Source organism: Thermobia domestica, chromosome 10 (assembly GCF_964235325.1).
Source record: "Thermobia domestica chromosome 10, izTheDome1.hap1.1, whole genome shotgun sequence".
NCBI lineage: Eukaryota > Metazoa > Arthropoda > Insecta > Zygentoma > Lepismatidae > Thermobia > Thermobia domestica.
The window spans coordinates 202,411,629-202,436,880 of record NC_137463.1 but is presented as its reverse complement, the minus strand read 5'-3'; the positions used below and the strand labels follow the sequence as shown (position 1 = coordinate 202,436,880).

Below are 25,252 nucleotides of genomic sequence, written 5' to 3'. Positions count from 1 at the left end.
TTAACTATTAGAGGTAGCATTACTATTTGTAATGATTGCGCTCTTAAAGCGGCTTTGATTAAGTTAGATTTTAAAAGTGCCTTTGATAGTATCGAACACTTTGAATTTATTGTTTCCGAAAACTTGGTTTTAGTGATCAATTTGTTACCTGAATTCAATATTTTTATAAAGACGCACATACAACGTTAAATGTTAATGGTCACCTCTCCAAAAGCATTTCCATCAATCGTTCAACACAAGAAGGTGATCCCCTTTCGATGCAGATTTTTCCTATTAGTTTTGCTCTCCTGTTACATGCTATGGATGACCGACTACCTGGTCTAAATATTATTACATCTGCTCTGAAAATGGCCAGTTACGCAGATGATGTAACAGTTTGTATCCTCACAACTAGACTATCCTATCATGATGGAATGCGTTCACGATTATGAGTTAGCATCTGGAGCTAGATTAAATGTCTGTAAATCACATATGTTAAACATAAACGATTGTGTTTATTTTACTAATTTAAATACCGTCCCTAGGGACGACAGTGTCACAATATTAGGAATTACCTTTTATTCTAACATAATGAACACTATTACTTACAATTATAAGAATGTTGTAATTCTCGTCACTGCGTCATTCAAGTTACGTGAATCAATCTAGAACTTTCTCTTTATATTCCAGATCAAAATTTGTAAATGTTTAACTTTTAACTAAAATATGTTATCTGGCAAATGTATCATCTATGCCTCAACTCACAGGAAAACAAATCCAAAGTTTATATAGTTGTTTTCTATGGAAACATCAGGTCTTTCGTGTAAAATATGATATAATGTGAAGTTGTTAAATGTAAAATTAAAAGCTGCCATTCTGTATGTTACTCGATCGCTGACCTTGTACGCAGACGAAGCTGTTAGTGTCACAAAACAACTCCGGCATTACTTACTAGCACGAACAGATAGGAATCTTCCGCTGTGTCTGATTGACCTACGTCAAAGTTCCAAGTACTTAGAAACTGTTCTGTCTGATTATATATATATTTCTCAGCATTTTGATTTCTAACATATACGTAGTAAAAACCGGTATGCTTTTAAAATGAATAACTTGTATGTCCCACCTAAAATTATGTTAGATGACTGCTCGTGTAATTGGCTCAATATTTGGGCCAATATCAATGACCTGACATTGAGTGTGAGTACCAAATCGATTTGGTTTATGCTAGTTCATGATGGTATAAATAATAAGGACAAGCGTAGAAAACATTTTTTAGTGCTAATTCTATTTCTCATAAATGTAATAATGTAAATGAAACGCCTAGTATCAAAAACCGCCAAATCCATTTTTTTTAAAACCGAAATTGAGTTATATATCGCTCGTTATACGTTTGATCTAAAGGAATTCCATGGAAACAGCGTTTTGTTTAGAAGCTTAATATTTCATACTAAAAGACTAGTTCGAATATGGGACGTCGCACGCGTCTATATGGCGCTTCACTGCACGTTTTACGAGATTACTCGAAACTAAGCGAAATGGATGTTGCGGATTTTGATACTAGACGCCTCAAATACGTTAGTTCATAGAACCACAACCTGTCTTGAATCCCAAAAAATATGGTTCAATTGCGTCACTTTTCTTAGCCTTTCTCAGTAGTAGCTCAGAGCACAATAAACATATTAACATAATTTTAAGGTCAGATTACCTTTATTATTTAGCTAGCAAACAACATTATGACGATTGGTATATAGGAAGGACCGTAACATATATTTTTACTTCCAACTTAGAAGCAGGGCGAGCCTTCTATGTACAGTATTTACAACAATAATACTCAAAATTATCGACGGATGTATGCAAGCCAACTCTTTGTTCTCCTAACTTCCACCAATATTCATTTAATTTTTTTTTTATTTTTTAAAGACTTGTGATAAAGTTTCATTAACATTTCGTTATATTTGCTTTTTGCGTACAATAAATGTTTTAGTAAGAAAGTGGTAGAGCGTTGACCTCTGTGCATGGGGTTCTTGGTTCGATTCCAGTTCACGTCAAATGAACTTTGTGATGATAAACGTCGTGTGCGTGGGTTTTCTCGTGGTTCTTCCGTTTCCTCCCACTTTCTTTATTCCATCATTTAATTCATTTCTCATCATCACACTCTTCTTTAGCATAGTCAGCATAATCGTGGGACTTAAAACCTGAAGATTTCATTTCATTTCATTTTTTTCGTTTTCTTGAAAATCTATCTATATATATAAAAGAGAACGTACAAATCCTTTGTCCGCTCATCACGCTAATACGGCTGAACCAATTTCTTTTATTTTTGGGGGGTTATTAGGATTTGGACCCTAGATGGTTTTTATCATATCACTTTAATTTTCAATTACCAGTGTCTTGAGATAATTGACCATTCAGGTGTCCATTACGTACAAATCCTTTGTTAGTTCATCATAGGTATAAAAATAAACGTATTTATATGCAACCCGCATGACCGTGTCACTCGGCGGGTTAACATACATGACAGGCGTTATAATGGTTTTTATCATATCACTTGAAAGCGAAAAAGTAAAAATTATCTAAGTAACAAAGTTTATTGCGTTCGGGGGTGACCGCAGCGAAGCGGGGCGGGTTAACATAAATGACAGGCGATATAATGTTAACATTTACTGCAATCTTCTATGGTTTTTATCATATCACTTGAAAGCGAAAAAGTAAAAATTATCTAAGTAACAAAGTTTATTGCGTTCCGGGGTGACCGCAGCGAAGCGGGGTGAACGCTGCTAGTAAATGAATAAAATCTAATGTAAAAGTAATACCTTCTGCCATTCTGTCACTTGTGTAAAGGAAATTAATTCGCAATTTTACTGTCCGATAGGCAAGTACGTATTATATAGATCAGTGGTTCTCAACCTAATTTCTATAATGAACCCATCTTATCACATCCTCTTGCCAGGGACCCCCTTATAATTTCTGGTTTTTAACAAGTCTATATGGGAATTTTAATATACCTGTTGTGAAGATCTCACGATATCCATCTATTTCTATAATAGTAGAATCCATTTTTTGTATATAGTGGATACAGTAACTTCCATAAAAAGCGAATAAATTAAAACCAAATTTGGTCATATTACAAATATCGAATCCGATCCGTCATACTGTTTCAAAATGGAGGGTGTTTGAAAATTTTAAAACTTTATAACTCCCTTAATTTTGAGTCATATGATAAAAAACCTGTTGAAAATGTTTAGTAGTCCTATTTTTTGTTGTTCGTAACAGTATGTATAAAAATAAAAATATGCACATCAGAACAAAATTCAAAATATTTAAAAATATTTTCCGGTACTAGATTCTAATTATATTTCTCTCTTCCACTTATCTTCACGACCCGCATGAAACTCCCTCGTGAACTCCTAGGGATCGTGACCTCTAGCTTGAGAAACCCTGATATAGATTGTAACCCTGATATATATATATATATATATATATATATATATATATATATATATATATACATGAGGAGAATACTGAAAGTGGTGAGCAACATGTTTTCACAAACGTAATCTTTAGTAGTAAGTGAAATCGAGTATATCATCTCAATTTACAGATCTTTCTTTCCATTCGTTGACGCTGTTTGTTGTGCCAGAGTTAGCACGTAACCACAGTTAGTCCTTCTAAAATGGCGGGCAGTGATGTTTCGTTTCGACAGCGTGCTCTGATTAAATTCCTTGTTAAAGAGGACCAATCTGCTTCTGAAATTCACCACAGACTGCAGCGTGCCTGTAGAGATGTATGGATTGGTAGCAGCAGTGTTAGGAGGTGGGTGAAACATCCTAAGGATGGAAATACGAGTATCGAAGATGAGGCTCGCAGCGGGTGCCCTCGAACTGCCTCCACGGAACGCAACAAGGTAAGGGTTGATGAGCTGATTAGGGGAGATAGGCCTATCACTGTAAATGAAATCGCTACAAAACTTGGATCAAGAAATTATTCACAGCTAAGGTTATCGGAAGGTTTCTCCCGTTGGGTCCCACGTTTATTAACCGAGCACCACAAACGTCAGAGACTAACCATTGTTCAGACCCTTTTTCAGAGATTTCGACATGAAAGTGGGGACTTTTTGACAAGTATTGTGACTGGAGATTAAAGCTGGTTACATCATTCGATTGAAACAAAGCGATAGAGCGTGGAATGGCACCACTTGAATTCACCACCGAAGAAGAAAGCGAAGACAGTGCAATCGGTAGGGAAAGTTATGGGGAGTGTCTTCTGGGATGTACAGGGTTGCATTCTGGTTGCTTTCTTGAGCCTGGACAAACCATAAATTCTGTCCGCTACGTCCAGATACTTTTGAAGCTCCGTCGTGCCTTTCGTGATAAATATTCTGGAAAGATCATCCTTCAACACGATAATGCTTGTTCGCATACTGCAAGTGCCAGATGCAGATCAGGAGATATGGGTGGGAAACACTTGCACATCCTCCCTACAGCCCTGACATGGCATCCTCTGACTAATATCTTTTCGGTTTTGTGAAGGAACAGATGAAACCCCATCGCTACGAGACACATAGAGGATATTCGGCAAGCAGTGCGTCAGTGTCTACGGCAGCTGGAATGGAATTCTATCACAAGGATATTTTCAAACTTGCAGAACGATGGAGAATATGTGAGAAAAAAAAAACGGAGACTATGGGGAAAAGTGAAAGAAAGGTCTGTAGATTGAGATGATATATTTAGTTTCACTTACAAATAAAGATTACAGTTGTGGAAAATTGTTTCTCACGACTTTCAGTATGTTCCTCGTATCTATCTATCTATCTATCTATCTATCTATCTATCTATCTATCTATCTATCTATCTATCTATCTATATCTATATCTATATCTATATATATAATGCTGTATATTGGTTTTCATTGATGTACAATAATTCTTGTTTCCCTTTCGAATAAGAAAACCAAAATGATCCATATGATCCACATGACGAACTCAAGTACTGATAAACGTACTGATTATATATTAATGAAAGGACGAAACAAATTTACTGATGTTAGCTACTTTCACTATCTTCTTTCATCGGTTTCCTTTCGCCATTGCTTTCTTTCTTTAAATTTTTGTGTCTATTCCGATTGGCATGTAGTTTATAGTATCATTTTTCATTTCAATAACGCAATACAGTATTTCAATTGAAGGGGTAATTTGGATAAGGGCGTATCAACCTATTTCCGGTAAAATGAGATATACATATTTTCTGCAAGTTTGAGCATGTCCGTATGTGTCTAGGTGGTGTTAAAGTAATATCTCTGCTCCGTAATAAACGCCTGTCTCCAAAAATAGTGTATGAATGCGTTGGTTAATTGGATAAGGGCGTTTTTTTTCTGCTCTCCTCACTGAAAAAAAGGTTTGGTCAAATTGACCAAAAAATAGGTGCTGGTTACCAAATCGTTTGGTCAATATAGCGCCAACCAAACGCTTGGTCACCAGCACTAAATCATTTGGTCACGATTTGTTTGGTTGCAGGAACCTATTATTTGGTTACCAGTACCAAATATGCATTTGGTAATTTTGACCAAATAATGACCAAACAAGTAGAATTTGGTTGGGAATACCAAAAATTTGGTTAAAATGAACGAAATTTGGTTCATGGAACCAAATAATTTGGTTGCAAATACTAAACCCGTATTTAGTGAATTTGACCAAACCATTTGGTAGCAATTACCAAATACTGTTGCTATAGGTACTAAACTGAAAATAATACGAGGGTTATCACAAAATTCATGGGAATTTTTTTCTAACGAAAATGGTAACAAAGCAAGAAATTCTTAAACATGCAAATGGAAAGTTAATACATATGTAAATATTACGTATAAATTGGATATAAATACACATCCCATAATACGAACAATTATTTTTACTTTTTTTTCTCTCGTGCTATATTCTGATGGAGATGTGTATGTTTACACAATTCCTTACATGTAACGTTTACGTATATGCTAACCTTCCATTTGGATATTTCAGAAGTTTTTGATACGTGACCATTTTCGTAAGAAAGGAAAAAAAAAAAAAGTTGCCATGACTTTTGCGGTAACCCACATATAAAGTTAGAAGTTATTGCTTCTAGTTATTAAGAACTTCTTCACAAATAAGATTTACATATACATTTGAAGCAACATACGAAATATGTACACGAATACACGTAAATTTAAAATTCTATGTATATGTACACAAAGTTTCAAATCAATTTTTTGAGGAAAATAAAACTATTTGGTCTAGGAATTAATTCGTGCGGTTTTACAAAAGATGGCGTAACTAGCTTATTGTCCCATAGTTTCGTTGATCCAAACATGCGTTGAAAACTACTGTCATTGAGCATCTTGTTTAGTATATGTCAGTTGCTTGAAGCGGAAACAACAACATTTTTTCTTCAACTGAAAATGGCGCATTTTGTGCCTGATAAAGTGTTTTTGCGGGGAGTTATTCTTCATTGCTTTAACATGAAGAAAAGTGCTACCGCAAGTCATCATATTTTAGTGGAAGTGTTTGGTGACCATGCTCTAGCTGAGCGAACGTGTCAGAAGTGGTTTGCACGGTTTAAAGGTGGTGATTTCAGCTTGGAAGACCAAAAGCAATTTGGACAGCCAAAAGAATTTGAAGATGAAGAATTGAGAGCATTGCTTGATCAGGATTCGTGTCAAACGCAGGACGAACTTGCAGAAGCATTTGGAGTTGAGCAAACAACAGTTTCCAAACGTCTCAAAGCCATAGGAATGATTCAAAAGATGTCTTATTGGGTTTCACATGAATTGAAAAGAAAGACGTTGAAAGAAGAAAAACCGTTTGCGAATTGCTGCTTCAAAGACAGAAAAGGAAGGGATTTTTGCATCGAATTGTAACTGGTGATGAGAAGTGGATTCATTACGAGAATCCTAAACGAAAAAAGGCCTGGGTGAAGCAAGGTGAACCAGGTCCTTCACAACCGAAACGAGATATTCATTGTGCAAAGGTTATGCTGTATATATGGTGGGATTTGAAACGTGTGGTGTACTATGAACTTCTGAAACTTGGTGAAACTATTAATGGACACCGCTATCGACAACAATTAATGCGTTTGAAGCAAGCTCTGGCCTGAAAACGACCAGAATGGAATAACAGGCATAATAAACTTATTTATCAAGATGATAACGCTCGACCATATGTCGCAAAACCTGTCAAAACCTATTTGGAAAATGTCGGATGAAAAGTGTTACTCCACCCGCGATATTCACCAGACACTGCTCCGTCTGACTACTACTTGATCGATTGCATGAATAACGATTTGATTGGACAGCGGTTCACTTCTTCAGAAAATATCGAAAAATGGATCTTTGATTAGATTGCGTCAAAAGATGAGGAATTCTTTCGACACGGAATCCGTAAATTGCCTGAAAGATGGGAGAAAGTAGTGGCTAGCGATGGCCAATATTTTTGTTAACGTATTCATTTACTTTGTTTTTGAAATAAAGCTTCAATTTTTATTAAAAACCGCACGAATTAATTCCTAGACCAAATATTTAATATATAAAGAATTTACATACAACATTTTTCTACAAAATCATTTTACTGTAAATAATAATAGTAAAAAAAAACAGCAACTGAGTCAATGGCTTCAAAATTAAACAATGATATTAACATCTGTTAAAGTACTGAAAGTAAGATTTTTAGATCAAATGCAAAACTTCAAGAAAAACCGTAAAGAACTTAAAGCAAACTTATGCTGTAATTTTACTCCCAGTAAACAACATTGAAGATTTTTCAAATAAATTAGAAACTAGTTGCTGAAAAACTTCGCATACGTATTTAAAATGTTAATGCAAGAAAAAAGTTTATCTACGACTTTGGTCGGAAATACATATTTACGTAACTGGGGCCAATTTAAGATAATCAGTAGAAATGTTCGCAGGAGCGGCTACAATGAATAAAACAACCGAGAAACGTCGCACACGTGTTCAGAACCTCACTATAAGTAAAGAGTTTATTTGCGACTTCGGTTGGAAAAGCCTAATTACAGAAATGAGGCCAATTGAAGGTAAGTAGAACATACTTACTTTTCCGTAATCAAACGTTTCGGATCAAATTAAAACAACCCTCTCGTATCGAGGTACTCAACCGTATGCAAAGTTCCTCGATTGTTTTATTCAATGTAGTATCCTACGATCAATTTAAATAATTACATTAATATATTGATAAATTGAGAAAACAACCAATTTTGTCACACCAGACCCTTTGTAGGCACGAAATCAAAGATATACAAAGACTGAAAAACATATAACTGAACCGGAATTCCAACCTGGAACTCCCGCTTACCGTGCAGATGCGCTACCACTGCACCATTCAGTCCGCTCCCAGAACAGCCATACATTCTTCCACCTTGTGGAACAGCATCGTTATAAAGAGTGAAAGAATGTATTGTTGTTACTGAGAGCGGACTGGGTAGCACATCTGCATGGTAATACGAAGATCCCGGGTTCGAGTCACGGCTCAGACGCATTTTTTCACTCTTGTATGTCTTAAATTATCTTAAATTGGTGTCATCTGCATAATTAGGCGCTTCCGACCAAAGTTGCAAATAAACTTGGTTTTCTTATACTGAGGTCCTGAACACATATTCGAGGCTTGTCGGTTTATTCCTAGAATAGCATGCATGTACATGAATACATGTACATTTTCATGAAGTTCTAATACATGTACACACATATATGAACAAAGTTATAAATCAACTTTGGAGAAAAATAGAACGAATTTAGGATATAAAGCATGTACTTACAATACTTTTCTACACAAGAATTTTATTATAACTGAGTATAGCAACTGAGCCATACAGACTTCAAAATTGAACAAAAATATTAAATTCAAAATTAAACAATGATATTAACATTTATCAACTGCTGACTGAAAATAAAATAGCATTTTATGCCAAATATAAATCTTTTCAAAATTACATAACGAAACTAACTGTTTACTGAAGACAAAGTAACATTTTTAGGCCAAATATAAATCTATTCAAAATTAAACAATGATATTAACATGTATCAACTGGTTAGTGAAAATAAAATAACATTTTTAGGCCAAATATAAATCTTTATAACAAAAAAGGTAAAAAAAAAAAAAAAAAAAAAACTGTGAGAAAAGTTATAATTTTACTCCCAGCAAACAGCATTGAAGATCTTTCAAATAAATTATAAACTATTCTTAACTGAGCTAGACAACGTGCTCAAGGGTGTGGACATATGTTTTAAAACTTTTTTGTGTTTAACGCAGAATTCCCTAAGGAAGGGGAACATCTTTGGCTTCTTCTGCAAAAAGTTGTATATGACATAAGTACTCCTCACGATAAACAGACGATACACTATTGTTGGATATGATTGTTTTTTTTTTTTTAACTGATATGATATATCTGTAAACAATAGTGGTCGAAACAGATACAACTACTGATATTTTATGCTTGCTTGAATCACGTTTCTCTAAACAAATGTTATTTCAGTACCATGCGTTATACGTAATTGAATGAATTATATGGAATTGTTTGTAACAATGCCTGTTTGTTCAATTTGCAAATCAAATTTTATGCTAGTAGCAACACTTATCCTTCATTTAAAGCTCAAACACAGAATATCCTTCAATGTATTGATGAAGGTTGTTTTCGCGAATTTCAAGGGGCCAAATCACTTAGAGTTCATTTTCGGAGGAAACACAAAAATCTATATTGCAGACGAAAGTTATTTAACGTAGCTGTATGTAAAGCAGCTCCTTATTCCGTAATTGCCAACAACGAACACTCAACGAATGTTGCAGGTCTCTCGTTTCCATGAAAGGTTGAACATCACCCATTACCTGTTGGAATCAGAGAGAGGTTAACTGATCATGTTACATACTTAAATAATTTTTCTTACATATAAGAACAAAGACACTTCTTCTTCCTCAATAGTCTGAAAGCATTATTTATTGCATATTTACAATGACATACGCATTTTGTGCCTATAAATATATGTTATTTTGAAGCTAAAAAATTGGTAAGCAATACTAATACTGCAAATGTTTTAAAAGCTATTAAATGCTTTAAAAGCTGCAAAGGTTTTTAAAAGCTATTTATATCTGACTGCAAAAACGATACGTTCAAACAAGACAGAAGCTACTAAATTACGCAAACTCGACAACTTGTCCTCAAATAGACATAAGAACTTCCTCACTAGCATTTACCAACAGAGAATATAGAACAGATCACATTTATCCTCAGTAAGTGATTTTGGTTATTAAAATGAAATGAAAGTTTTGAGTTTTATGCCCCACGGTTATGCCGGCTAGGCTTAAGGAGACTGTGATGAGAAATGAATGAAATTGTGTAATGAAGAAAGTGGGAGGTAACTGGAGAACCCCGAGGAAACCCACGCACACGGTGTTTGTTCACCACAAAGTTCACTTGGTGGGAGCAAGGTTAGAACCCGGGACCTCATGCACCAGAGGTGAACGGTCTATCACTGAGCCACTGAGAACACTATTTTGGTTATTATTAAATAAATGTATCGAGTTCGTATTTGTTCATACGTAATGAAACGTCGTAGCTCAGCTTCACACTCCGAAAACAGGGTTCTTGGCGTAACCTTAATTTTCTTTCCAACGTATGTCTTTGAAGAGTGTGTGTGTGTGGGAGGAGGGAGAATTATTGGCGGGAACAGTTTTATACTACTTTGAAAGGCACAAGTGTCTTTAGTTTACGCTACAATCCTATGTATACAACCAATGTATAACTATTAATATGATCATTACAACATACTTGTTGCAATAAAACTGGATTCAGATAGAAAAATCTACTTCATTCGTACAAGTAATTACAATTTCAAGTTAATGAAACAGAAATAAAGGAAGAATAAAAAACATAAAAATAATATTACCTTCTGTAACACTTTCTGTGTCTAACAGACTTAAAAGTTCGACTGCTGAAGCGTCATGTAGCCGTTTCTTCCTTAGTTTTTCCAATTTTTTACTGACAGAATCCCATTTCACGAACAAGGATGTATGATCAGGATATAAGTCTTTGTTATCTTGATCAATCTGGAAATGGAATTCCATTGTATTAAAACATTTACAATGATAACATTATATCATTAATTGTTACATAAACTCAGTGATGCCTTCCACGAACATGTGTTCCTTACCATTTATTTTACTTTTCAGTCAGTATTTTATCTATTTGTTATAAGAACCGCAACTTCCTTTAAGTGCATAAATGATATTTCTTAACTGTAACAATTTCAATACAAACTACTGGTTAGAGCGTGTACTTTTACGGACTTGGACTTGGGTTCAAATTCAACCTGCTTTCCCCTGGTGTTGTCCAACATCTTGAAGAAATTGACTTACTGCTAGCTTAAATAAATAGACGACAAAAGCCACATACGTAGTGCAAGAAGATGTTACATTGACGATAACTGCCAGTTAGACCCATATTGAGGTTGTGGCATCACGGGCTTTCGTCGTGTTATGATGGTTTTTGGTTATATTGCTTAATATAAACAAAGGTCTATTTACTCGGATAGATTAGGCAAGGATGGGGAAAGTATTGATCTGGACTTAATATTACAGGTACCATCCCGGCATTTGCTGGAATGACTGAGGAAAAACCCAGGGAAATTTCACTCACGATGACCGGATTTGAGCCCGAAAGCTTCCGAACGTAAAGCCAAGGTTCTACATGCTGAAATAAGGCCACTAGGGTTTCATATTGATTTGTCAAAGGGCAAAGTGAAGAAAATTCTACAATATTGTTAGCGTTTATCAGACAATAAAACCACTATTTGCCATCTACTGAGAAAAAGGCTTATTGAATCGAAAAGTACTTTATGCATTAAAAAAAAAAATCACCGTCAAAGTTTCTATTGCTGTACGTATATGCTTGGTTGATACGCAATCACAAGAAAGATTGTTTATCAGTCATGTAAGTATTGTCCTTCTGAGATCTCGCTTTCATAAACAAGTGACATCGTGTTGCAAGAACTCAGTTCTCAATTTTTATCTTACTGAATATGACTACCTTTCTTTCCATTGCAAGGTAAACTCAATGCAAGTGTTCGTAATGTATGGCCATTTAATCATATGCGTCTTAAAAATGGAAACAATAATTTTAGGTTTAGAGCATTTGTTTTCAGACTTGCAATTGAGCATTTCATCTAGTTGTTCAAAGCAAGATCGAGTTGCTAATAAACTGAACTTAATACTTTCCCACTTTGTGTTCCATGCGTGGGGATGAATATGTTACAAAGAACCAGCAAGAAAAATTATTTCCAGCTAAAAAGACATGTTTTAGTTCTTTAAACATGCAATCTGAATACAATGCAAAATATTCACTTTTTGAAAAGGAAACTGCAAAAACTTTTAAGATTCATTGATTGTCTCTATCCTCTTTCATCACCGGAGCTACACAGGAGGGAATCTATAATTTGTAGTTGAATCTGAATTACTTTTATACAATTATACACCTACCGGGCATCGAACCGATAACCACCAACCCACAGGCAGTTCAGACCTGCTTCAACATATCTCAACATTCATGAACAGATATTACATAAGAGGACAAGGAAGTAATTTATTTGTCCATCATTTATATATATTTTTATTATGGTTTTATGACAACTAAGGTCTATTAGCTCAGACATACAAATACCTAAAATAGTATATGTCATTTCAATCTTTAGTATGACTTTATCCTGAAGGTTTTTACTATTTTCTGTACAAACGCGACACAATTTTAAAGGAAACTTCTGTTCTAAAATGTACGTTATGAAAAAATCAACTTCTGGACGTAAGTAAAAGATTTTATATGAATGTTCTCAGCCCCAAAGAATAATTTAATGCTTGTAAATTATGGCCTATTCAGTAACAACACAATACTTAGTAGTAAAACAGAATGAAGGTTAATTAAATGAAACTTACCAATGTATAGCCCAAAGGCTGCTTCAATGCTAGCCAAGTTGAAATTATTTCATGAACAGTTTTGCCCTCTTGCTTGCATCGAACTTTCAACGTTTTCTTCCAAAGATCAAGTACTTCCTGCCAGGGCTCGACACTATGCTTTAACAACGCTAAGCTGTTTTCAATATCTATGCCACATTCTGAAAGAGAAGAATAAACTTACCAAACAGATCTGTATTACATTAAAAACTTAGTAATAAATTCCTATATTTTTCAAATATCAGTTAAAATGATTCTATATTTTCATAAGTCCTCTGTACAAGTATTTATATCCATATGTAATATATAATAAAGAAAAGAAAGAAAGAAATATATTTACAAAAAAAAAAAAAAAAAAAAAAACTGTTCTGGAACTGTTCCTGTGAAGCTGAACTTGAAAATTGCCTTCAAATGTTAATCTATATTTCCGGCACAAATATCAAATGCCTTTCATCAGAATGGTTTAATTCTTCAAATATGTAGAACTTATGTAAATTACATGTTCTAGCTTAGTACTTCAATGGTATAACGTAATAGTGGTACTATATAAGTATAATGACTATCTACGACGAAGAAAGTCGGAAAATATTTAGTAATAAATGCTACTTATCATTTCTTATGAACAGAGTAACTCTTGTAATGAAGGATTTGAAGATTAAGCATACAAAATTTGGACTTGTTCAGTCTTGTAAATAGAAACACACAGAATCTTAGTATTGATTAATATAGTGCACTATTTAATCCTTAATAGATTAGTTGGTTGCTTAACTGAAGAGTAGGTGAAAAATTTCTCGACTGTAGTTTTATGTTGTAAACAGTAACAATATCTACACAGTCCCATTATTACCTTATACTATTGAAATACTCAGCTTGAACTGAGCTTGAACGCATATACACTTTAAGTTTTGAGCCATCCTGATGAAAGGCACTCGATATTTTTGCCAGAAATACATGTGAACATTGAAGAACCACGTTTTAATCTTACAGGAATATTTTCAGGTTAGTATCGACTTATATTAATGTGTGTTCCATACGTTCAATTAGCAGAGAAAAAAGAATTAAACGAAACTAAACCATTTTTTAAAACATAGTTCTTGCAAACCCTGGCACAAAATAGGTAAATCATTGGCACTTTTTAAAGTATGATCGGGGCCTCGGTAGTTCAGTGGTAGAGCGTTCACCTCTGACATGTGAGATACCTTGTTTGATCCCAAATCGCGCTAAGTGACACCGTCTGCGTGGATTTTTCGGGGTTCTCCCGTTCCTTCCCACTTTATTCATTTCTTATCATCATCACCATCTCCTTTGGTCTACCTGGCATAACTATGGGACATAAAACTCAAAGGTTTACTTTCATTTTTAAACGTATGATCAGAGATGAATAAATCATTTGCTAGATTACATTTTAAACATTACCATCTAGCGTAGAAGTTCCAGTGTCACGCTTTTCTGTTGAAGGACCTGACTCTGCAACAATGCCAAACTTTCTTAACGACTTGCGTGTATTTCTATATTTGTCAACGAGTTTTCTTTTCGAAATCTTCTGATTTGGACCTTGTGACTTTGGTGGAATATAATACATTTCCTAAAAAAGACATTGTTACTGTAAGATTTAGAATTATAACCTTAATAAATTAAATTATGTATAAAAAACATTTCAGACAATTACAGAATAATTTATCATATTTATACCCTTCTATGTGATGTTCCACTTTTAGTGTAGCATACGTTTTCTACAAACAAACCCTCCATTCTGCATGGGGTATTCTCGCATGTATATATATATATATATATATATATATATATATATATATATATATATATATTTGGGAGGGGGAATAGATAAACTATTCTTGTCTCATAGTCACATAGACTGGTAACATTACAAAGCACACGTTAAGATTTTCAGCATAAAATTTACCCTATAAAGTCAGCATATTTGCTTCCCCACCTTATTTGCTTCAATAGTTCTCCAAATTCTCGTCGAACTCATTCTCCCACATTAAAAGGTCGAAGTTATGCTATTCAAATGTCCAGCAGTAACATTGATTGAAAGTTATGTGAATAAAGTGTCTATATAATAACTGAAACGTTAGTTATATGCATACCTGACATTCCGTTGGAAACAGCTCCTTTATCTGTAATGCCAAATGTTGAAATATTTCATTGCAAAGAGTTACATTCGTTTCCATAAAATGATCAATTAACATTGTAACTAACTGCTTCCTAGTGATAGCAGACAATTTGTTGTTTTGAAGATATTCATTGCAAACTTTTCTGCCTGTTAAGCTCTGTTTTAGAAAAGTCTTAAGATTCTGAGGAAAAAACAAACAGCATTATATGTACGATTACGTCATTCAAGATCACTTAATCGAATTCACTGAAATAGAATTTCAATTTTGCATTTCTGTATAAATTAATAGCTGATTAACTTCTGTTGAAGGATAACCATATTTAATAATACATAACTATATAAATAAATAAATGAATGAATAATAATTACGCCTAGAAATCAAACTGAGAATTTCTGCTTTTCAGGTATTCCCTACACAAATTATTGGTGATTGATATTCAAAGAAACACAATTTTGCTTAAAATATACAATGTCCCTTATTACATTTAAGTCTGTTTGTTCTATAAACTAAGGAAATTAACTTACGAGGAGCTCACAGCAGCATTGGTGTTTTCACTTCAAACATAATAAGCTCTGTACAGCTCTAAAATTGCACTATTCTTATAGAACACACTTTTGAAATGACACCATTACTATATACGCGAATCTTTGGGTTTATTGTTTGACAAATACTGAAGTGTATCGACCTGGCATGACAAGAAACGAAAGTTGGTATTTTAGTATGATCTATTTTTACTAACTCCAAGGAAATATAAATTTTATAGATAAACGCATAAAAAAAAAAGTTACAATTTTAAAGATCCTGCATATCGTGATATCATTTCGCTTAAATTGAAGTAACCGAAAATATAACTGAATACCAATCTCTTCGCCCTCTCAGCTACTCTAGTCGATAACGCGTGTATCCTTGATGTATGTGGTCCTGGATTCAATTCCCGGTGAGAGCACAAAAAAAATGCGATCGTTCACTTTCATTAATCACCTGTTTACCTTAGCCTAAACAGCATAACCGTGGGACGTTCCAAAAGCTCTTTCAATGTACCTGATGCTTTCCTGGTATCGTGATGCAAATAAATTTTCTCGAGATATCAGCCAGGTGATGTGTTCGTTGTGCAAAGTCTCGAGAACAAACATTGTTCTCATGATACTGACCCTGATGATGAGAACAACGTCTGTTCTCGAAACTTTGGACAACGAGCACATCATGTGATTGATATCCCGAGAAAAGTTACTTGCACTAACAAAGATGGAATAAATATAACGCAGGCTGTCACCAGATTAAAAGGTGAACGCCAACATCTTTTACATTTCGACTGGTAATGAATCATATTTGCACAGTTCATATTTGCAGCATAAGTATCACTGTATCAATTCATATTCAAGTGACTAAAGGCAGAACACTTACAAAATCTGTCAGCTTGAAGAGCTTCGAACTCCGAGACTCTGTAGAGAAATTTGTCTCTCGTTTCAGCATCGTATCAGTTCCTCTTTTAGTAGGTGCTGGCATGGAACAACTGCTTTCTGTAGTTTCAGATCGAACTGACACTGAGTCATCTGGCGTTGACACTGATGGTGAAGCAAATGAGAGAGAACCGTCATCTAGCACATCATAAATTTCAACTGTGTTTGTTTCTACAAATTCCTTAAATTTTGCTCATGTCCCTATTTTGGGAATTAACTGAGTAATTAGTTCATCAGTTAATGAATTAAATGCTGCTTCGTCTATTTCCTGTTCTGAAATATAGATTGAAAGTTTATAATTAACCAGATATTTACTGAATATCAAAAAAGAATTATACACTGGTGAAAGCATTTAAGGTTTATTACACTACCAAGCGAAATTTGGTATGTTACGCGATCATGTGCCACACAAAGAGTATAGGAAGTTGCTCACCCCAGGTTTTTTTTTTTTTTTTTTTTGCCTTTACAGAAATGGGTGTATTTGGGCTAAGCTAAAGAGAAAAATGTTCATGGTAACTTCATACTTCAGCTTCATACTGTCAAAGTTACAAGGGTATAGAAGCAACAACAAGAATTTAAGAGCATTTTTAACTCATGCAAATCATTTTGTAATTTGGTACATAACGGGTACCTATGGCTAACAATAAGTCTAATGCTAACCGATTGTTTTCAAAGACTAATGTACTTCTAACAAACAATGAAAGGTTCTATGCAGAAATCATAGCCTGTCTCCTCTCTCTCTCTCTCTCCTCTTTGCAATTTCTGACATTGGTCGTTTTACTCCAAACCACAGAATTATCTTTTGGAGATAATACACTATTCTCTGAATGCTTTGAAGAATGTAATATTTTCCGAATATCTAATAGAAGTTACCTAATAAGAAGTATACACTCGAATATATATAGGGAGGGGGTAGTGGTTCATGTTACGGAAGCACAATTTTGTAAAATTTACAGAAGAAATATGATATAGTGTACACAAGCTGAATTTTACGTTTACAAGTGGAGCGTTACTAGTGTCAAAGCATGACAAGTGCTATTGAAACTCGTATCATTGCAATATCCCACCTCTTATCATATCTTTACTTACGCGTATACCCGCCATCACTGACGTGCCTTCTCCCTGCGCTGCCGCTTCGGCTTACCATCTTTCCTTAGTCCTGACTATTAGATAGCATTCGCGCTTTTTAGTGTCCACCTAGCACAGGTTACGTTTATGCACTGTATATTTATGACAATCAGAAAGTTTTATTTATACGCAAATCGTAAAAGAACTGTGATTTTTTTCACTATTACTTCTGGTGGGGCCATCGATATTTACCTGTAATAAGTGAGATATTTTCATGTCGCCCAGCGTAAGTCTTTTAGGGGTCAGTAAGAAGTAAATTAGTGAAAATTATATTTTTTTTTAACAATTATTTCGAGTGGTGTACCGAAAGTAAAAATGCACGCTTTTATCAGCGTATTTCACGATAAATATCGATTTCAAAGGTAAGGATTCTATATTTGCGTTCCATGAAATGTTCTTTCAAAATTATGCTTTATATTTCGGACGACATTTAGTATCTCTCCCAAATACATCGACGGCTCAGGACCCAGTACTGTGACTTAGAGTAAGCTGTTGTTAACTACCTCGTTTATGCGAATACCCACCATCGCTGACGCGTTTGCTCCCTACGGACGCACATCGTTTCTAACTGTCGGGCCCCCGCTGCTACGCTTCTGTTCTGATTCTGTTCGATAGCATAAATGGTTTTCAGTGTCCATATAGCACAAGTTGGTTAGTGTTTTATGCGTAGTTTTTATGCTATACGTTCGCACTGTACTTATACTCATGACTACTTTACATTTACAAATAACGAATGGTAACCCCTACAATGTAAGTCAGAGTCAATACCAAGTGATCTGGGGGAGAAACTAAATAATAACCCATATTTCTTCCGTAAATTTTAGATTTTTGTTCATCTGTAAACTATAAATGCACCAATTTATTTTGCAAACTACTAGCGTTAGTGTCACTTTATTTACCCCTTTCCGGAAGTATCTAGTGGTAATAGAAATTACCCCAACTCTTGCCCCTGCAATTTTATACCCTGCTCTAGTGTCGTCAATGCCCCCTTTATCCATATGTAAGGGCCTAGGTTTTACTTAATAATGCCCGCTCCGGGTGGTAAACTCACTTTGAAACCAGAAATTACTCTCTGTTAATTCTATGAAAATTGATCAAAAATTCCCTAACCTTAAGCGAACCCGTTCCTACAACTACCTTACTCTACTGTACCCTACCCTACTCTAATCTACTACACCTTTGAAAGCGGTTCTACATATCGATGCGCAGTTGGGGCGTGCATTGTAAAGTTTACCCAAGGCGTAATTGTTACGCCAAATTTACAGCCAATAGAATAAGTACATGTGAACTAACAGCAAAAGTAACATATACGAAAAAGTACACTTACCTTGAAACACGTCGATTAGCTGCGGTAAATTCCAGCTTCTTAATAAATTTATATCATGGATCCATTACGTCGTTGAAAAGTAACAATTACTTCTCACTTCACATCACTGTGACTTCGTTGAGAAAGTGGTATAGTGCACACTACACTCATTTACACACAGTTCTTTTACGGTGTCCCTTATGATTGTTGTTCTACGTGTAAGTTATTTTTATTTTTGCGATCCACACTTTCGTAATCTAAATGTTTATCCAGAATGCAAATAAACACATGTGACCTTGTAAATAGACATTTTGGTCCGGAAAACCAAATAATTACCAAATCAGTTAAAATTTGGTTCGCATAATCAAATTAATCAACCAAATGTTCTGACCAAAAAATATAGTGTTCATGACCAAACACGTTTGGTCAAAATGACCAAATTTTGGTTAAATTAACCAAAAAAAGTGACCAAATGCTCTGACCAAACAAATTTGGTATTCCTGACCAAGCCCTTTTTTTCAGTGCTGAAAAATTGAAGAATTGCTAGAACGTCTGGTATTCTAGGTGGGCAGCAAACGGTGCTGTCAGTAGTGTAACTTGACGGTTATTTACACTCCATTTTACTCCCTCAAATACAGAAATGTGTTTTAATAACTAAATGAAAATCAGGTTTGAAAGACTTCATTCAGCTGCATATTAAATGTATTCATAAAATATTTTCATATATATAAGCCCGACTGGCGGATAGCGTTCCACCATGTCACACACGGGCTTAGGTCCATAGACATAACAGAATCCTTGTTTATAACAGTTCCATAGCTCCTTCGTGGCTAAGCGGTTAGCGTACGTGCCTTTCGAGTGGGAGATCAGGGTTCGATTCCCGGCGGGAACTCCACGTTAATAAGAAGGTTCACGTCTCATATATTCTCGCTGCTGAACGGGACGTTAAACTGGAAATCAACTTAACTTTATAATTCTTCCTTTTCTAATCGCCTGACGATGACGGATTGAAATTACTTTCCTGTTTAGCTTTCGGTGAAAGCATACAGGAGCTTATAGCTTCACTCCAATGGCCTATTTTTCAAAGCTACTAGACTAGTAATACTTCTTCATACACTTAATGATACTAGTGAAGATATACGAGTGTGTGTTTCTGGAGCGTACAAGAGTAAAACATTAGCTACAACTCTGTGGACTAGTGTTACAAAAGCATGTGAACTCCTTTATTAGTGATTTTGTTTCATGCAACAAGTTGTGGCGCAGTTAGCTTGTGAATTACTAGTATATATCCACATGAGATTTGAGACTTGTGCCGCGTTTGTGAACATCACAAGCATAAATAGCTTGGTTGTTCTACTGCTTAAAAGTTAAGAGAAATAGTCTGAAAGCGAGTGTAAACTGTAGCTAAGCGACTGTACAGAAAAAAAATGTAATTTGATTTATCTAATATTGTCAACGAAGGAAAAAACATTTAGCTGTTTCTAATCAAAATTAGGATATATATAGGTCCCAAGGATAGTGTTCAAACAATTTTTATTTTTGAACATTTAATTTCCATTTGGACTCTTCTCATGTCTTTTTATGTCTTTTTTTAGGATGTCTTACTACATGCTTTTTGATGTAGCGAAGTAATTGGAATTCAATTTAAGAATATCAGTTAAAATACATAGCCTATTATTCGTTAGTTGTATGCTATGATAAATTACTGTATATAGTGTATATCTGATAATAGTATTAATCTTAACTATGTAAGACTTATGTTAGGCTAATGTACTATGTCACGAACATATGAACAATCTTTGTATGCTCCGAGTTCATGGACCTGACAGGTGTGCAATACTTTTGTACATTTAATTACTATATTTTTCTGTTTCAAATTATTACCAAACTAAATATCTTTTGATTCTCTTACCACATTCAAAATATTTAATTTCAATTCTGCTGGCATTATTTTTGAATAGATTAACTTACAGTGCAAAAACAAGGCGTTCGGCTTCTGATCACGAGGCGCAATCCACTAGGGTTTGAATTCCTCTTAAGACCAAGGTCGGAATTTTAGTTAGTTACTTCTTACTATTACTAAAGCGCTCTTTGATATCGATTATTTTTATATATTTCCTTCCCATCCTTATGTTGCGAGGCACGGCATCACAAGTGTCATCGTTTATCTCAGCGGCCCCGAAAATTATGAATTCGACACTGATATTGGTCATTTCGATCATTTTATATCTCTCCCCCTCCCCTCCCCCAAGTTGTGTGCCTGAATTTGGATTTAAATGGCATCAGAAGTATCAATGTTCATCTTAGAGACCTCAAAAACTATGGATTAGACACCAATGTAGGTCACTTTCTATTATTTTTAAATGTCTCTCCCCTCTCCACCTTTAAATTACACCGTCAAAGTGATATAACAAAATCCATCTCAGGTTTAAACTTCATCTAGGTTGTAAATTTGATCGAGATCGGTCTGGTGGTTCAAGAGGTGTATATTTCCCTCCTCTTCTCCTCTCCCCTAAGATCGACCCTCAAAGTGAAATGATAAAACACTTCTCAAATTCAAACCTCATTTATGTTGAAAATTTGATTGAAATCGATCGGGTGGTTCAAGAGTATTAACTCACGAACATAGTCACTTTTATTTTTATATAATTATATTGATTTTAGTCTCATCATCACTAGCAGGGTAAAATTAGAGGTTGACCCGGAACTAAATACTATTGAAAAGTTCTTTGGGATATGAAATCAGGTAGCTATGAATGAATTAACCAGAGAATGCTAAAGTCTGGAAGTTTGCGAAATTCGAGATATTCCAGGTTGAAGTTGTAACGCAAAATTGCTTTTTGAAACAAATGCTGCTATTGAAGTAATACCAGTTAGTACACACAAAAGTTATTTTATGCATGCAGTACAATATATATTTCGTCCGTAACAAGACAGTGGCAATTTATAGTCAAAATGTGTTGAAATTTCAATACTGGTAGAGATGGTTATACACAGGGTGACTCAAAAGTCCGGCACGATAAAACAAATGGATAAAATATGCATCTGAGTCGCGAGGTAAACATGGATGAGAATAAAAATTCAATATTTTCAAACGTAGTTTGCAATTTTGTAAAATGAAAGTCTCCCCAGCGCTTTCACATATTTCCCCTGAGTCACCTTAAAAAAATCGAATTGTTGTTTTCGAATTCCTCACTATAAAAATATTTAAAATATATCTGTATGAATTCCCATTTCAGTATGATTTATATTTCATAACCTGTTTCTACCCGGTATGAATTCTTTATTATTTGATTTAAACACAAAGCATTTCTATGAATTCTCTTATAACTTTATGTTTCGTTAATTTCAATGTTTCATTCCTTGTTTCTGAACCTTGTATGCAAGTAACTACAACCAAATTGTTGGTTATTATTTATTTATTTATTTTTGTGAAGTTACTCCCTATATGCTGTCTTGATTGCATTCATTGCCAATATTTATTACTCCTTCACCTCTGTACATGCGAGTCCTAATGACCCGTTCCGTGTTCGGTTCACTAATAAAACAAATTTTGATCACTTTTCTTGCTAGAGGGTTCTAAGTTTTATTGTGTATTTACTTTAATATAAGCACTACTTTTTATGAATTCTTATACACCACACACTTTTTACATTATATACAGTACTCATACACATTCACACACGTCCCACTATGTTCATTGCGGATCCGTTCACGAATTCAGAGTTTACGATACATACACTTCAGTGTTCCGGTATATTGACGCACATTAGCACAACGTTTGATTGTGAATTTAAGGGTATTTTTTCATATTTCTTTCCTAATTAGAAGCTTTCATTGCATGATAAATCGTCTACGGGAATGCTTACGCTTTCACGACTATTAGTGCAGCCATCGCCATGGCAGTATCGACATGCAGACACACACTTTAATCTATATTTTCTGCAGGAGCGCTCATGCTACTACATAATTTTTTCCCAGTGCTTTGCACTGACAACGTACAACTTTTAAGATGGAGTCAGGTGCTGGAGGTTCATCAGTAGTTTCCGGATAAAGATATTGACCTTTGAGTACCCAACTCTATTCAAGAGGATCCATTTCTGTCGTTGATAAAGTTTTCCATTGTTGTACTTGCATGTAAGTTCTTAACGAATGAAAATGCACGGCTCGGGGTGTAGGTGGGAGCTGCTCGGGAACTGGTTTTGGCGCTACTGCTGTCATTCGCATGTATGTTGTGTAACGAACTAGAGTTAGATCATCAGTTTGTGTACCGCCATACAAAATGACGAAGAATTTGCTTGCCTGCTTTTGAGATTGAATCCACTGGCGAATTATCTGAAAGAAATACTTCTGCACATTCTTGAGCGGTTACATTCTTTTGAATTGTTTTCAGAACTTTTGCCTTTCCTTGTTTGTAGGGTGCTGACACTAACTGCATGAATGGACAGGAGATGCCTGTGAACCAATGTGACGCTGGATATTTCTGACATCATAGAGTGGTTTTTGTTCATGCCTCTTTCCCTTTGCAAGTGATTTCATGAAAATTTTACCTATCGAGTCATCAGCATGATGCAGCAGCATCACCAGTATATCCGTGTCATCCGACACAGCTGTAACTTGTTCCTTCTTAAGAGCCATGTTAATTGCATTTGAAAAATTAACGTGTCAGCATCATTCTGTGCTCTGTAAATGATGTGACCATTTGCTCTCCACTCTGTAGACAACAAATCTATTACGTGATTAATGTTCTTGTCCTTTGAGGGAAACGCATGCTGGTTATCGTATGCTGGTGTGCTCAATGAAATTTTCACATCGGGTGCTGCAGGATGAATCCTTCGGCGTTGATGCTCATGGTCTTTGATGGAAGGACCATTTGTGTACCCGTCAAATACTAATATGCATGGAACATGAAAATGCTGACATAAAAAATTGCAGTATGACTGAAGCACATCCATCCATGACTGGTGTTTAGACCATACCACATGTCAAAGCAAACATCCGCCATCAATAACGAATGCTTCTGATAGCTCAGGTTCCTCAGATGCCTGCTGTGTAAGGTTCTCAAATCCTTTCATATGTGAATGAATTAGTGCAGCTTTTGATGATTTCTACATGACCTCTCCAGAGAATAACGCTGATGGTGTGGGAGTGAGTTCACATGCGAAATACTGGGATGGTGTGTGCTCGCGCTCAACGAGCGTAGAAGAGAGTTGAATTGTTGAAATAGTGAATACTATTACCAATGCGAACTCCTTTGCTTACATGCTGTAATGTTTTTGCTTGGTCAGTCTTCTTTAATCTAATGGTATTCCAAGGTTTGCCATCCAACTTCTGATATATTCCATTACCAACAACGTCTGCATCGTCACAGTTCACTTTGTCATCAACTCCTGCTATAACGCCAGTGGCTACATTGCGCAACGATGAGTCGTATACTGAAAAAGGTTTATGCTTATTCAGCCTTTGTATCATAAGTCTTCGATCACTCCGGTCCCTCTTCATACGTGATGGCAATAGCTCACAATGTTGTCCACTCTGTTGGCATTCAGTTCCAGTTAAAGATGTCATAGCAGAATGCATCTCTCCAAATATATACAGGCATTGAATCCATGTGTCACACATATTTTGTGTCATTCCACGACCGTGGGTTAAACCTCCTCTACTCTTGATAACACGCATCATACTCTGTTCAATTGCAAGGTCTGAGGAAATTCCTTTCCAGTTTTCTGATGTTCGACGGATGACATGATTTCCATGGTTTTGAAACTGATCGTATAGTCACGAAGTGTAAATTGTAACTGCTGCATCTGCATCATCTGAAGGTATATCCGTTCACACAGCATACATATTGTGCCCTGTTGCAGCAAATAGGGGTAGCATGCTTGCCACAGCAGCAAGATGTAAATTCCAATTTCCTTCTTGCTCGCCCCTTACAAACATCCGGACAGTGTTGATGTATTCTATGTATTGTACCCATAACTTTGAGGTTGGAGATTGCGCAGACAATTCTTGCTTCAGCTCGTTGACACGTTGTTCCACTTTCGATAGTATATTACCCTGCGCTGGATTTATTGTAGATCGTTCATTAACTTTTACAATATTACTGCAGATATTTTTCAGATCTGTAAACTCAGTATCTGTGATAGGTTGTAGGTTAGAATCAATTACATACTTATATTCTTCATGGGCGTTCTTTTCCGTTGTGCATATGAACAACCGTGTTTTCTTCATATACTGTTCCAAGTAATTCTGATCAGCCATATCCACT

At 35.3% G+C, this 25,252-nt stretch overlaps 1 protein-coding gene and 1 long non-coding RNA gene across 5 annotated transcripts in view; one reads left to right on the top strand and one right to left on the bottom strand.

The window, feature by feature from the left end:
• Positions 1-25,252, top strand: part of LOC145662931 (uncharacterized) — a 169,185-nt gene that overhangs the window by 45,523 nt on the left and 98,410 nt on the right. The window lies entirely within an intron of this gene.
• Positions 9,318-19,492, bottom strand: LOC145662929 (uncharacterized). 4 transcript variants are annotated; one of them, XM_081728953.1, is made up of 7 exons: positions 19,006-19,492; positions 16,495-16,655; positions 15,064-15,270; positions 14,372-14,540; positions 12,938-13,116; positions 10,900-11,059; positions 9,318-9,841 (listed from the first exon to the last, which is right to left on the bottom strand). In XM_081728953.1, the coding sequence occupies exons 2-7, from the start codon at positions 16,594-16,596 to the stop codon at positions 9,831-9,833; spliced, it is 828 nt and encodes a 275-aa protein (XP_081585079.1). In that variant the 5' UTR covers positions 16,597-16,655; positions 19,006-19,492; the 3' UTR covers positions 9,318-9,830. The 4 variants fall into 4 exon arrangements, with proteins under 4 accessions (XP_081585079.1, XP_081585078.1, XP_081585081.1 ...); XM_081728952.1 differs by having other exon boundaries at positions 16,495-16,823; positions 19,006-19,491; XM_081728955.1 differs by lacking the exon at positions 15,064-15,270 and having other exon boundaries at positions 16,495-16,823; positions 19,006-19,488.

What these genes read in the sequence shown, in the direction of transcription:
- LOC145662929 (XM_081728953.1), bottom strand. Translation starts at nt 16,596, where the DNA reads ATGCCAGCACCTACTAAAAGAGGAACTGATACGATGCTGAAACGAGAG. An exon ending in TCTTCAAGCTGACAGATTTT is followed by an intron (nt 15,271 to 16,494) that starts GTAAGTGTTCTG and finishes TTTTTTCCTCAG; the next exon opens with AATCTTAAGACTTTTCTAAA. An exon ending in TGTTTCCAACGGAATGTCAG is followed by an intron (nt 14,541 to 15,063) that starts GTATGCATATAA and finishes TGTCTTTTTTAG; the next exon opens with GAAATGTATTATATTCCACC.